This window comes from Paralichthys olivaceus, chromosome 9, assembly GCF_024713975.1.
Source record: "Paralichthys olivaceus isolate ysfri-2021 chromosome 9, ASM2471397v2, whole genome shotgun sequence".
Taxonomy (NCBI): domain Eukaryota; kingdom Metazoa; phylum Chordata; class Actinopteri; order Pleuronectiformes; family Paralichthyidae; genus Paralichthys; species Paralichthys olivaceus.
In genome coordinates, this window is record NC_091101.1 from 9,264,707 (window position 1) to 9,278,560 (window position 13,854).

The 13,854-nt window shown below is 40.6% G+C and overlaps 1 protein-coding gene across 1 annotated transcript; it reads left to right on the plus strand.

Annotated features, from left to right (window-relative positions):
* The first annotated feature begins 5,096 nt into the window (after positions 1–5,096).
* On the plus strand, positions 5,097–13,845 carry LOC109647638 (cysteine-rich and transmembrane domain-containing protein 1). The gene is made up of 3 exons (XM_020113482.2): positions 5,097–5,404; positions 9,268–9,572; positions 12,179–13,845. The coding sequence occupies exons 2-3, from the start codon at positions 9,287–9,289 to the stop codon at positions 12,280–12,282; spliced, it is 390 nt and encodes a 129-aa protein (XP_019969041.1). The 5' UTR covers positions 5,097–5,404; positions 9,268–9,286; the 3' UTR covers positions 12,283–13,845.
* The last annotated feature ends 9 nt before the right edge of the window (positions 13,846–13,854 follow it).

A 13,854-nucleotide genomic window follows, 5' to 3' on the forward strand; every position in this document is an offset into this window, starting at 1 on the left:
CTCTTCCCATGCACAATGTGAATTCAGCCTCGCACACTGCATCAGCAGGGTCAGGGTTAGGTATGCCCACTTGTTCAACACTCTGATCTCCAGATTAGGGGGAGGCTGACTGCAGGAGCAGGCCTGCTGGTCTTAAAGAATGAGGGCAGCTGCAGCCCAAACAAGACATATTAAAACCCCTCAGCGTGGGGTGTGACACCTGATGGGATCTGTGCAGGCACTTGTCTCAGATATGAAATTCAGTACACAGTCAGAATATGATGAGGAGGCATACATATTTGTTTCAGCACTCATGTCCCCACAATGTGGATTTCCAAGATATTGCTGATGTTTTCTGTGCATATAAGTGAGAAGTGAGAAGCAGCTCTGTACGTGTGATGTGGGTCAGTCAGCTCAGCTGTTCCATGTCCCATGGGATGGTAGACGTGACTGGCAACAACTATGAATTTCACTGAGGCTACTGGCTGACTACTGGCCCGGTGGCTCTCATTTATTTATCGATTAAAATAAAAGCATGTTTAAACATGGGATCACTGTTTGGTCCATTGCAATTCATTTTTAGTAACAAGGATATTAAAGTTGTTCTGTGTGCCACAATGTTATTGTGCCCTTGAGCAAAAACTAGACCAAAGCATCTGGATAAGATAACATTTTTTGGCCAAAAGCTTGGGTTATAATCAGGCTACAGGTTAGTGTGCACTTGGCTGTCTTTGTCAAACGTGCTGTTGACCTCCATGTGCTGTTTAAACAAGTGCACAGGAGAACTAGGCCAGATTACTGACATACCTGGTAGTTTTCAGGGATTTCCAGATCTCTGATTTCTGGTGGAGGAGAAGATAATATAACTGAAACTGATGACGATGCTTGAAATCTCACCAACGTGCATTTAGTGCACACACATGCACAGAGACATTTATGCACATATTTGCTCCAACATAATGAGGACTAAGTGAATCACTATTGATTCATACCTGTGCACATTTTATCAACTTCATACAATCATCCCATATTTGAGTCTGGGATTCATTTGTTTAGATTTCACCTGCATATATGGAGCATATTTTCTTTTGTTTGTTGTTTTTTTTTGCTTTGTCCTATATTTATTTGCTTAACCACACTTATAATAATTTATTTTCTAATATAATATAATTTATTAATAAATATATTATACTTGTACATCAATTCATAAATTCATGGGCTCAGTGTTGTTCCAAACTTTGTATGTCCTACTTAATTGTTTTACACTAAAAGCACCTTGTGCTTGAGCTTGAAAAGTGTAACAATTATCATTTTATCTTTATTGTTTATTTCTGTCCACTACACCATCTATTACCCTCATCAACAGGTGTGCCAGCAGCTCAGTGCACTGAAAATAATAATAATAATAATGTTGATTTATTTATTTATTTTTAAATTTGTATAGCACCTTTCATACAAGAAATGCCTAAAAACAGAAAAGGAAGAAAGTGATAAAAACAAAATATAACAGTGCAGCAGTGCACTGATCTAGTTAAAGGCTGAAGTAAAGAGAAATATTTTCACAGATGATAACATCAAGTATTGAGACAAAGCTCAAATTAGCTCTCTCATGATAGAGAACCTCGAGTATCAACTCATAATGAGAGTTTACAAGATTATTACAAATATAAATAAAGTAAAAGAGGACAATATGTACACCTCGTGTTATTTAACTCATTATACACTATCATGTATCAAATAGTGACCATAACTATGACATAATGCTCTCTCTGCCTTTGATCCTGAAATTCTTCACTCTGGATTATGGAAATACTGCACGGCCCATGAAATGTTGTTTTGGAAAGTGTCCGCCTTGGAAACAACTTGACTTCACCACCCTGCCTTTTCATGAGGTTAAGTGAACCCTGGTAAACTTGCTCCATTGCCCTTCTCTGTAGACAAAATATTCCCCCTTTTCATCCCCTCCCTCACCCCTGCTCCCCTTCCAGTTTCCCAGTAAGAGGGTTGAGTCTAGTTGGGCTGGTCCATGAGGCTCTATTTTTGTCAGCTGCTCCTGTCAGAGCCAATGGTACGTATGGGCTTGGGCTGAATTGCCAGGGTGACGATGTAAACAGACACTCAAACACACACACACACACACACACACACACACACACACACACACACACACACACACACACACACACACACACACACAGACACACACACACACACACACACACACACACACACACACACACACACACACACACACACACACACACACACAGGCCACATGTTTGTCTCATATTTTAAGACAACAACTTTTACGCTGCAGGGATTCAGACCACTGCTTCACAGAACACTTCCGCAGTAAATCAAATCAAAGACATCAGCTGTTAAAAGCTGTTTAGTTTCTTCAGTTACAGGAGGTTCCAGTTCCAAAACAAGTACATTTTATTATTAGTTTACGTGATTATTCTCAAATTTCTCAGTAAATATAGTGAAGACAATATTTGAACCTGCTCACTTGACAAACAGATCTGACTGAAGCTTGTTATTCCCTTTGCTGTTCTGTTTGTACCATAATCTCTGATATGCCTCAAAGGACAGAATCATATCAGTATTTTCAAAGCCCCTGCCACACTACTGCTTAATGTCCCACCAGTCATAGCACCTCTTGTCACTTTTTAGGCCCACTAGCTGTAAATACAGCTCAGTGTCTGTGCATGTCAAACCTTGTTTCTCAACTCACTTATACAGTACAATACCTGCAGTGTACGTATTGTCATTGTGTGAGCTTCATCACACTCTGCTGCTCAGCACTGCCAGGTTCCACTGTCAGCAGCAGCTGTCATGCTGGCTGGCTGCCGGTATGCTACTATATTCATACTGTACTCAAGTAATGTCATGTCGAATGGAGGACATGAGATGATGTTTCACAACCCTGTCTCCCACCACCACCACCACGTGTGCATGTGCATCTGTACTTATATCTTTATGAAGATCATTTTGGCTGGTTCTTTGTGGGTTAAGATGTTAGAGTTACGGTTAGAATTAATTTTAGGTCGGGGTGGGGGGTTGGGGGCATGCATGGGTGACAGCTATGGTTGCTAGTTACTCTACAGATTAATAATAAATACACACATTTCATCAACAGCTTATTTAACATGACATACTAGCATTGTTTTACTTAGCAGTTTTTTAAATTTTTATATTTGCTCAACCTCAACATTTGTGCTAATTAAAATGCTCACATCAGTAAGTATCTATTTTTCAGTTATATATAACAATGCAACTTTTATAGATATCATGCATTTAAGATGTGACATTTGCTGATAGAGCTGAGATTGTGAATGCAGGATGTTCACACTGTGTGTTTGCTGCTTTACCAAAAATAAATTCTCTAGACACATATTTCAGCATCAGTTTTTGTTTCAAGCCTACATGCACTGAGAATGCACTGAGAATGTGCTCTGCTCTGTCTGTGAGCCGCCTGGCCATTGGTCACTCCCCCCCCCCCCACCCCAAAATAAATAAATACATTTAAAAAAGCACAGACACTGAGGCTGTGACATGTGCAGGTCGGGCCCATGAGGCCCAGCTCTCTAGTCATGGAAGGAACCGAGCAGTTTCTGTATCAAATCACTTCCATGGTCATGAAGTAACAGAACCCACAGTCCTTTTCCAGCACTTTGTTGACAAATTAGTTTCAATCCATTCAGAACTGTTTGAATGAAAGTGTATTTTGATTTAAAAAAGGGACAAGCAAACCAGCCATAATGCTGTCATCCTACTTTGTAGATTTGCCTGATATGAGCCTGTCATCATTACAAAATGCCATCAAATATGTGATGAGAATTTCATTTGTGTTATTCACTGTAATACGTGTGCTAACTTCAATAGGAGTGAAAATAAACTGGTCAAAAGGTACATATAAATGATTTTAAATTGAAAATCTCTTCACTGATATATTGCAGGTATAAAACCGAGACAAAATTAATAACTAACTAAATAAAACATTGATGGCCGTAGATCTATTGACCTACATAACAACAGAACTGTTTGACACCTCAGGGTGCGAGAAGTTTTAGAGAAAAACATGCTGAGAAGAGTCTGACATCTGCTGGTAGAAAAGTAGCATTGCATTTAACCAAACAACAAAGCTAAAAAAATCAATTTATAATATAATATATATCTAAATCTACATCTTCTCATTGTAGATGTAATACATATTTTTGAGTCCAGGTAAATGTGTTTAACCAAGTCCCATTTGTAACACAAGTTTTCAAACTTCTTAAATTCATTTCTTAACAGTATTTTCAACTTCACCACCCAAAAAATGTCAAGTGGGCAACCAAATATTTGTAAACGTACATGCATATATTCCTAGAATTTATTCATTTAAGTGAAGTAAAATTTTGTGCCTACACTTCCGAACGCATTATCATATTGTGTTTTGTATTTACATTAGACATACGATAGACAAATAGATAGATGGATACTTTATTGATCCTGAGGGAAATGTAGGCATCCTGTAGCACACTAAACAATCAAACACAAGAGCATAACAATAATAAAAGGTCAAAATTAATCCAGAATAAGTTCACTGCAGTGAGATGAAACTACTGCAAAGCTGTCACTGTAAAGAAACATGTGCTAACTGACACATTGACAAATGTTTTTAAGTCTATTAGGTGATTGAAGTAACCGAGGCAGAGTATCGAAGCCAAATATAAAGACAGATTTAAAGATAAATAACTGAAGTTATACAAAGTTGTGCATTAGACTAACATATCCAGTAAAATCATGGTACAGCAGATTTAAGTGTACTGGGGTTTTTGCATTCTATTGGCCAGGTACTCAGTATTTTAAACATTCAAATTGTAAAGGTGGACACAATACTAACATGAATACAAAAGCTAATGCCATCATTTACAATAACTATATCACATTCTATTTATCAACCAGTTGTTCCGTTATTAATAATAAGAACACTTTCCCTGGTTGACGCTGATGATCTGATGATCTCAAATGTGATGCAATGATGTGTGAGAGCTGCCAAGTTTCCGTGAACTTGATGACATCATGAAATCCGCGGGTCAGCAGGTCACTGAGTAATGATTGACGTACATTAGTCATCCATCTTGGCTCCTGGTCGTGCGGATGTGGGTGATGATGCAGACTTCTGCTTCAATCTTTTATCAAGTCACATGATCAGTCGTCGGTTAACTTCTCTCCCGCCTCCCGACCGTCGCTCTGGCTCGCGATTGGACGCCGCGGGCCGCGGAGCGGCGGCCGCGGCCAATCGCGCGTGTCTGTGAAGCAGTGACGTCGCGTCCAGCAGAAGGCTACAGAGACGGAGGGTCGCGGGCGGATAACAAACGGTGGAGTCTCTGAGAATTTAACACCGCGGTGGACTCACAGGATCACTGCTCGTTGTTCGGTAGGTGCTGCTCTCATTTCTCCTCCTCTGTGTATTTCTATGTGTGTGTGTGTGTGTGTGTGTGTCGAGTCATCATGAAGCCAGTGGAAGCTGCGCGGGGCTGATCAGTGCGCTGTGGCCTGCAGGTGCCACTTCTCCTCCTCGGCTCGTGTCAGCAACTTTAATGTCTCCGATTTCTCCTTCTTCCCTCCAGTCCTCACACCGAGCCTCGGTGATGAAATAATGCAGTGCTGCTCGCATTCATGTTTGAAATAGAATTACAGGTCAGAACTAACTGGCCTCATGGTCGATGTCTGGTGACCGTTTGTCTGAAGCAGCAACGGTTTTGGTGACTCTACAGTAAAGTGTGTATTTTTCGTCACATTAACTGAGCGGACTCCATGTTTTCTTTGTGTGTATTGTGTGTTTACCTCCCTATATCCGGTCTGATCAATCGATCAGTCGATCAGATTTCATTTGTACAGCCAATATTCACAAATCCCAATTTCCCTCACAGGGCTTGACAAGGTGCGGCATTCTCTGCTCGTAACGCTCGAGCAGAGTGAGGAGAAACTGCCCCAAATACATTCATATAATAATAAGGGCTGGACTTGTGTTTTATAACCATCTTAGAGTGTACATGAAGATCTTAATGTACAGTCTATGGTAACAACAGGGATTTATGAGTTTAACAATAGCTGATGATAGCAGCCCTAGTTTATATGAAAAAACAATAATATATATATATATATATATATATATATATATTATAGATTTTTAATACAAGGTTCCAAATATTGTCAGTACAATGTGTGTGCTTTTATTGTGTGGGATACCCTCAGACAAATCACACACACACACACACACACACACACACACACACACACACAAAATGCTGCTGAAATGATTGAAAAAAGCAAAGAATTCAAGAATTAATGTTGTTTCAGGGTTACTTTACACTCTGGATTCACTGTGCACATAATCTGAATGAATGTTAAAAATATATATTTATGTAAGGTGTCCACATTTTGTCATATATGCCCAGCTTTCCGTTTCACTTTGTAGAACAAGTAATCAAGCAAGAATACCCCTCAGCCTTCCACTGAGAGTGCAGAGGAGAAAGGGGACTTCCAGTTGAACACAATGCATGTTTTTCCAACAGTAAAAGCAAGATCAGAGAAGTTTCTTAAGAAGCAGTCTCATATATTTAAGGTCTTTATTCTGTATTTTGTACCAGGGTCAGTCAACAGTTGTAATCTTTTTAACTCATGTCAATAAATTCCACCCAGTTTGTGTTAATTGTTGTACTGTGATAAAGTGACCCGTTTGGTAAAGCACTGACCACACCTGTTAATCCTGTTCAATGCCACTAGGATCAGATGATGGATGAGATTGGATTGATATCTGTCCATGTGTGTGTCCGTGTGCGATAATATCACTGTGATATTGTTGTGGAAACATTGGCCGAGCTCACACAAGTATCTCCGCAGTCCCACTGGGGAAAAAAAAAACAAATGACACAAATGCAAATGAAACACACTCTCATACAGGAAACATGCATACTGTGGAAGCCTTCATGTTTTGAGACCTGGTTAATCATTTGTCTTTGGATCTTGACCTGATACCAATGTATACTGGAGGTTTATATGGATAAAATAAAGGCAAGGTGTATTACAAGGTGAACTTTGACGCTGTAGCCATCGTCACAGGTGTCGGATTACTGGATTGTTTGTTACGCTGTGAATTACACCATGTGATCACCTCTGGAACAAAGGACAGTCACAGAAGAAGCTTCCCATGCGAACAAGTCAAATCTGATAATTGTGCTTTTCTATTACTCCTCGCCGCCTTAAGGTACAACACAAACAAGTCAGAAAGAGATCGCTGTGTTCCTCCTGGAGCACAGTTGCTATAGCTACAGAAGCCATGCCATCTGTCAGTAGCCTTAAGATCACATTCAGGTGGTGAAATGTTCATTCAGAGAAGCTTATAGCTCCCCACTATGCTGATGGAGGAGTGGGTGAAGTGTTTGAGTTCACAAAACACTTTTAGAGTTTCTGCGACAGCGTTGAAGCCAAATCCAATACAATTGAAGTAACTGGAGACCAAATCTTCAAATGTAAAAAAACAACAGAAAAAGACCTATAACATGCCTCCATACTGCTCGTGTGGTGTCATCCAAGTATCTGTAAGACCCGGCATCAAATTCAACTTGAAACGGCCTCATTAACACCATGTTATTAACCTACATATCCTCTGATGTCCTCCTGGAGCCACACTGTATTAACTCTCGCCCAAGGGCACGCACGGAGCACCTTGTTTTCTGATGTTATTACCAAACTAGGTAGAGAAGATGATAACACTACAGCCACCATACTTTGAACCTAATAAATATGACACAAGTTTTTCCAAAACAGATAACATGTACAGATCCTGGTACCGGCAATCTTAATTGTGTCATTTTGAGAAGTGCGTTCTGACACGGTTCGGTTTACAGCTTAACTCAGGACAGCTGCAGTGCAAGCTGTTTACAGTGTACACATACAACACGACAGAGGAATCCTGGGAGGCCTGATGGAGTTGCTGTCCTCCATGTGGTCCTGCTCGCCTACTGTTTTTGCTGTTCTGCATGAGCAAGTCCAGTGATGAAGGCGACTGCACCTTTGTGATGGACCTGAACCTACTTTATCAGAAGCCATTAAGTGGTTGGCTTGAAAATGCACTTCCCTCTCACGTGGCCATGAGAGGAACAAATAACCTTATGTTGATACTGAGTTGACTGCAAACATTAATTGTACTTTCAGAACGACTTTCAAGATTAAAACAGTTCCTGGATGGGCAAGAAGTAACAGGAAGGCTTTCTTAAACCTCTCTTCTCTTGTTTCACACGTCCCACAGACATACAATATGGACATGTGATCTTTGACATAGCATGTCACATTAGTGTGTTCCTGAGAAGGGAGGAAAACTAAGTGTGAAGATTTAACCAGCGCAGGCCTGCTGTCTCTTTGTCACCCTTCTCTTTCCCATGGCTCATTTGGTTCGCTTCACCATGCACGCTGGGACAAAGCCTCCATTTGTTAAGTCCGTGTATGAACAGTTGTCTGATAATGGTGCTGACCTCTGGTATGGCTGATGTGGGTTGTGATTGACTATTGACTGTTAAGACACGCTGAACAAAATAGAAAATCATTGTCTGTGCTGTGGAGACCATACATGTTGTTTGCCATATAAGCATAAACACCAGGAGATGGGTTTATATACTCCTCTGTTACAGGGAACCATTGCATCATTAAGCCTATGTTGTGCTGTCATGTCTGGACTCTGGAGAATACGTTACCTAATGTGACTCAAGAGGCTGAATTACACAACCGCACATGGACACACACTCATATCTTTTTACATGGTCCACACTACCACACATTTATCTAATTGGGGTGGCTCTGGCGGAGGGGGTAGAGCGGTCGCCCTCTAACCAGAAGGTCAGATCCCGGGTTGATCCCAGTCTCCCCCATCCATGAACATGACTTGCGCCTGAATCGCGTCAGGTAGATTTTCACCTGCAGTGGTGGAGAAATCAACAACTCCCATGATCCCACGCTGCTTCACAATGTCTTCAAGCTATATCTTTTGTTATTGTTTTGATTGAGAGAACCCTAGAAGGTAATAATCCTGTAATGATATATAATATGTGGTACCTGGTATTGACCTAAAATATTTAGTATTCACCCCTGTTACATATTAAGACGTGTCCTATGTACTGATCAATATAATAATAGTATTATTTTATTGATCAGTACACAGGACACACAACCCTTGTTGGTCTTTGGTGTGTTGACAGCACCATTATTTACACCCTCACTCCTATTTTCTTGTCTTTTCAGGTGATTGTTGAACTCAAAGATGAATTTTGAGCAGCCCCCTCCATACCCGGGCAGCGGCCCCACAGCTCCAGGCTACCCAGGCCAGGGCCCCCCACCTCCACAAGGCTACCCACCTCAGGGTTATCCTCCTCAGGGATACCCTGTGAACATGGAGCAGCCTAATCCAGCATACCCATCCTACCCACCTGGACCAATGCCCCCTGGAGGTCCTTATCCTGGCCAAGGGTATCATGGACAACCACAGTTTGGCTGGCAGGGGGGTCCCCCTCCCGGGCCTATGTATGGTGAAGCTCCCAAAAACACAGGTGAGCTCGATGCAAATATGTACATGTACCATGACCAATGGGGTCAGTAGCAGTTCCACTTGCCAGCCAATCTGCTAGCGTGTTTACTGTAGGCTACCAATGTAATAATGACTTTTATGTTGCACTAATTTATATTTAATAGATACTTACATAATGTTTTTTTTTAAATCTAGTCCACTAGACCTCCTTTTAGCATGAATATTCACAATATTAATATATAGTGGAGAGAGGCCTCCAAATTGATTTCAACGTGTTTTACAACCAAATAGAGCTGAAAAAAATAAATACACGTGACAGGTTGATTAACAAGCTTTACAAAGTTTTACCTTATGTAAACCTAGTTATGTTGTGTGCTTCTTCACTGTAAATCTTAGTCAAAAGGTCCATAAATAAGTTTACTCTCGCCTGTGGCTCTCTACGTTGGTTACTGACGTTGCAGCTTCTAGCAGTTCGTTGTGACTGTTCCCATCATGTGACAGTAAATATCTCAGTAGAAAAAACACAACCAATGAATGGAGGCTGAATTCCATTTAGCTGCTTGGTATTGTTCATGCTGACTAGGACACTCGAATAGAATGGAGCCATTATTCATGTTTTTAGTAATATCTGCGGTTTTCCTACCATGACATTTCGAATGTCAGCTGTAAAAAAAAGTATATTTGCATTATAAATAGATTTTTTACTTAAAGGTTCAGTGTGTAAGATTTAGGTAAAAGGGATCTATTGGCAGAAATTTAATGTAGAATAATCCTCATGATGTTTTCACTCATTTGTTTCATCTAAATTGTATGAATTGTAGTTTTCTTTACCCCAGAAAAGGCCCTTTATATTTAAATACTTTATATATGCATGGAGGGGGTCCTCTCTACGGAGGCCGCTGTGTTTTTTACATTAGTCCAGACTGGACAAACTAAACAATTTTTGAGTTTTTATGACAATTAAAGGCTACCACAGGTTCTTTTTCATGTTGGGAAGAGGTGGGTGAGGTGATGGGTGTTCAGCTGCAAAATGCAATTTCAACACTAGATATCACAAAATTCTACACACTGTACCTTTAAATTAAAAGTAGTTGACTATTCTTTCAGTCAGAAATTATAAAAAATACCACTTTTAATTTCCTAAAGCCGATGGTGATGTTTTTTATTCTGACAAACTGCCCAAAACACAAAGATATTTACAAAATTATATATAGCCTGACCACTAGGGATTTTTTTGAGGCGCAATGCCATTATAATGCAGGAACAAATGTAGATAAAAATATATAAATAAAATGGCAAAGTAAGATGTCATTATCAAGCATTTATGGTGAAACTAATACATTTCATTGTGTTAGTTTCACCATAAACCTTGTAATAATTAGCTCAATAAAAAACTAATACAACCATATATAGAGAGCTTGAATTAAGAAAATAAACAAATATTTTTTACATAAAATTTAAATTAAAATCTTTCTGTATTGTTTCGAGCTCTAATATTTTAATGTAAAACAAAGAACAGTAGGAAATCACAACTGAGAATCTGAAACCATCAAATATTTTGCATTTTTGTTTAAGATATTACTTAACCAATTATTAAAATAATAGTAATTAACTGCATCAATCACCTGACAATTGGTTTCAGCTCTGTCTTAGGCTGTAAAATGCTCAAACTCCTAACCTGTGGAGTTATCTTTTAAAGTTTCAAAAGTGTGAAGTCATGCCAGGTTAAAGATACGAGGTGTGTTACTGCAGCAGCACCTCCCATCTGAGCAACCAAAAGCAATTACGGCACAAGCCATGAGCCACACAGTAAAATATTCAGGATGAATATGCAAAGAGAGTTAACATCTCGGTGTATCTAAGCGAGAAGGTTTTATTGGTCCTGTGAGTGACTTAAAATAAAGCCTCTTGTGGTTGATCAAAGGAGGCTGCGCTGCTGCCGAGATTCCTCATTATGAAATATTGGCCAATCATTAACCGGTTCCTTGCCACAATATTATCAGAGTTCGGAATGATAAGTGGTCAGCGGGCTTCACTTAATCTATCGACCAGGAGCAGGTCACCATGGCAACGCATTCACCTGTGTCACGAGTCAGTGCACCTGGCTGTTAAAAGCAGGACGATTGTTTCCGCTCCACATAAATGATTAATCGCAAACACAAGTAGGAGGACACGTATTCTTCCAGGCCCGTTGTTTGAATTGTTTTTGTGGAACAGATGGTAAAGCTCACGTATGAGAAACAATACTCTCACATGACTAGACGTGTTGAATGAAGGTGAAATAAAGCTGCTGTCGTACATGTGAAGTGCAGGGAAATGCACTTGTTGGGGCCATGGAGGTGTGTGATCCTGAACGCTCTCCTTTCATTTGCCCAGTGAGACCTCAGAGCGGTGCTAATGTTACTCAGCCGTACGGCTGTCTGACGGAGGCTCTGGGCTGCTATGGCATTACCATGGAGATGTGCCTCCCATGATGAATGTAATTAGAGGAAAATCATAGCAGCCATGCTTACACTTTGGACTCGCTGCTGAGGACTCGATGGTGTTTCATGCGGTTTTAGAAAAGGAAGCACTAATTACATCTTATTCTTTTCTCCCTATTCTTCTGCTTCTTCTTCCCCTCTGCAGTGTATGTGGTGGAGGACAGGAGAAGAGACGACACAGGGGACACGTGCCTGACAGCCTGCTGGACAGCTCTGTGTTGCTGTTGTCTCTGGGACATGCTGACATAACGCTACTCACCAACTGCTCACTCCCACCACCCACCACTCCCATTTCTGTGCCTTTTACCCCCATCACCCTCTCTCCCCTCTGCCTTACACCTCGCACTCCCTTAAAAACCACCCGTTTCCTCTACTGTCTGTAGCTCGTCTGTTGTTATAAATGCTCCAATGTAGAAGTCCTCCCTCAGTACCTTGACGTGCAACCCTCAGCACTGATTGAATGATTGACCCTGTTCAGGGGCTACTCTGTTGTAGCAGCTTGTAACTGAGCGTCAAAACCTAACCTGAATCTCAGGGTCTTAGCACACGCACATGCACACACATACATTTATATGCTTCCATCTTAGTGAGGACACTAGTTGGCGTAATGCATTCCTCAAGCTACAGCCACACAAATATGTTTTTGTCATCAACTTTGTCCGGACGGACAGAAACGGACCTGTTTGGAAACAAGGACGTAGACACTCACAACAGCAAGCTCGATTCAGTGGCTGATTTGACCCTATATGACATAGCAGACACTGTTTTCTTTGCTAACAGCTGTTGTGCAGTTGAATTTTGTGTTTTACAATACAGCCGGACACAAGCTATTATTTTAGCAATGCTTTGCTGTTTACACCACCATGCACATGCCCAGTGTGAGTGAGAGTTCATGTGATTTGTGTTTTCAGGCATGTTAACGCAGATAACTATTAAAACTGATTCTGAGCCAAACTGTTTGTGTGGATAGAGATTGTTTGAGTTTTTAAAAATACAAATTCAAATGAAAACATATTTCGGATTATGAATGTAGTCTGAGCACCCCACCCTAACCCTCACAACTAAATGCTTGTGCCTGAAAATTATACTCCACCCTCAAAAGTCTTAGTAGTCAAACAACTGTTTGAAAAGGGAGAACCAGCCACAATGTCCTCTTTCAGTAAGGTCTATGCTCAAAATGGTTCTCACAAAGATTGAAGTACAAGTCCACACACACACAAACACACACACAGTACACTTCAGACCTCAGGCTCATCTAGTGTGATGCTCTTTGGCACTTTATGATGATTACCTATGTAAGATACTACTCCTGCCTCCCCCTATCTACCTCCCTCTTTATCCTCCTCCCCTCCTCCAGCTATGCTACTTGCCCCACCCCTCATCCTGGACCCCCCTGCACCCGCCCCTCATGCCCCAAAGGCCACTGAGACCCTGGCTGTTAATGAGCCACAGGGTGCTGTTAAAGAAGCTCATGCTTGAAACGTAACCCTTTCATTTGCACACAAGCTCTTATTTTTCCTGATGTATGTCTTCAGGTCGAATCATACAATATTTACATGGAGTCCATTTTTAATGAGGACAGTGATTTATGTTTGATTACTGTTCACATCCAATGCTCACAATGTTTGTTTTTCATGATGATATTGATATGAAGGAAATGATTGCAATATTATTTTTATTACATACCTTGGCGATAAAACAGAAAACATGAAAAAAATAAGTTGTTATTCCTTAACAGAAGAAACCAACTGACTTGTTTGATGCCTTTTTGCTTTAGATGAGAATCTTGCATTAAAACGTACTCCCATGAAATGAAAGGCT

Coding starts and splice junctions, on each gene's coding strand:
- LOC109647638 (XM_020113482.2), top strand. CDS start 9,287: ATGAATTTTGAGCAGCCCCCTCCATACCCGGGCAGCGGCCCCACAGCT. Junction 9,573..12,178: donor TGAAGCTCCCAAAAACACAG/GTGAGCTCGATG, acceptor TCCCCTCTGCAG/TGTATGTGGTGGAGGACAGG.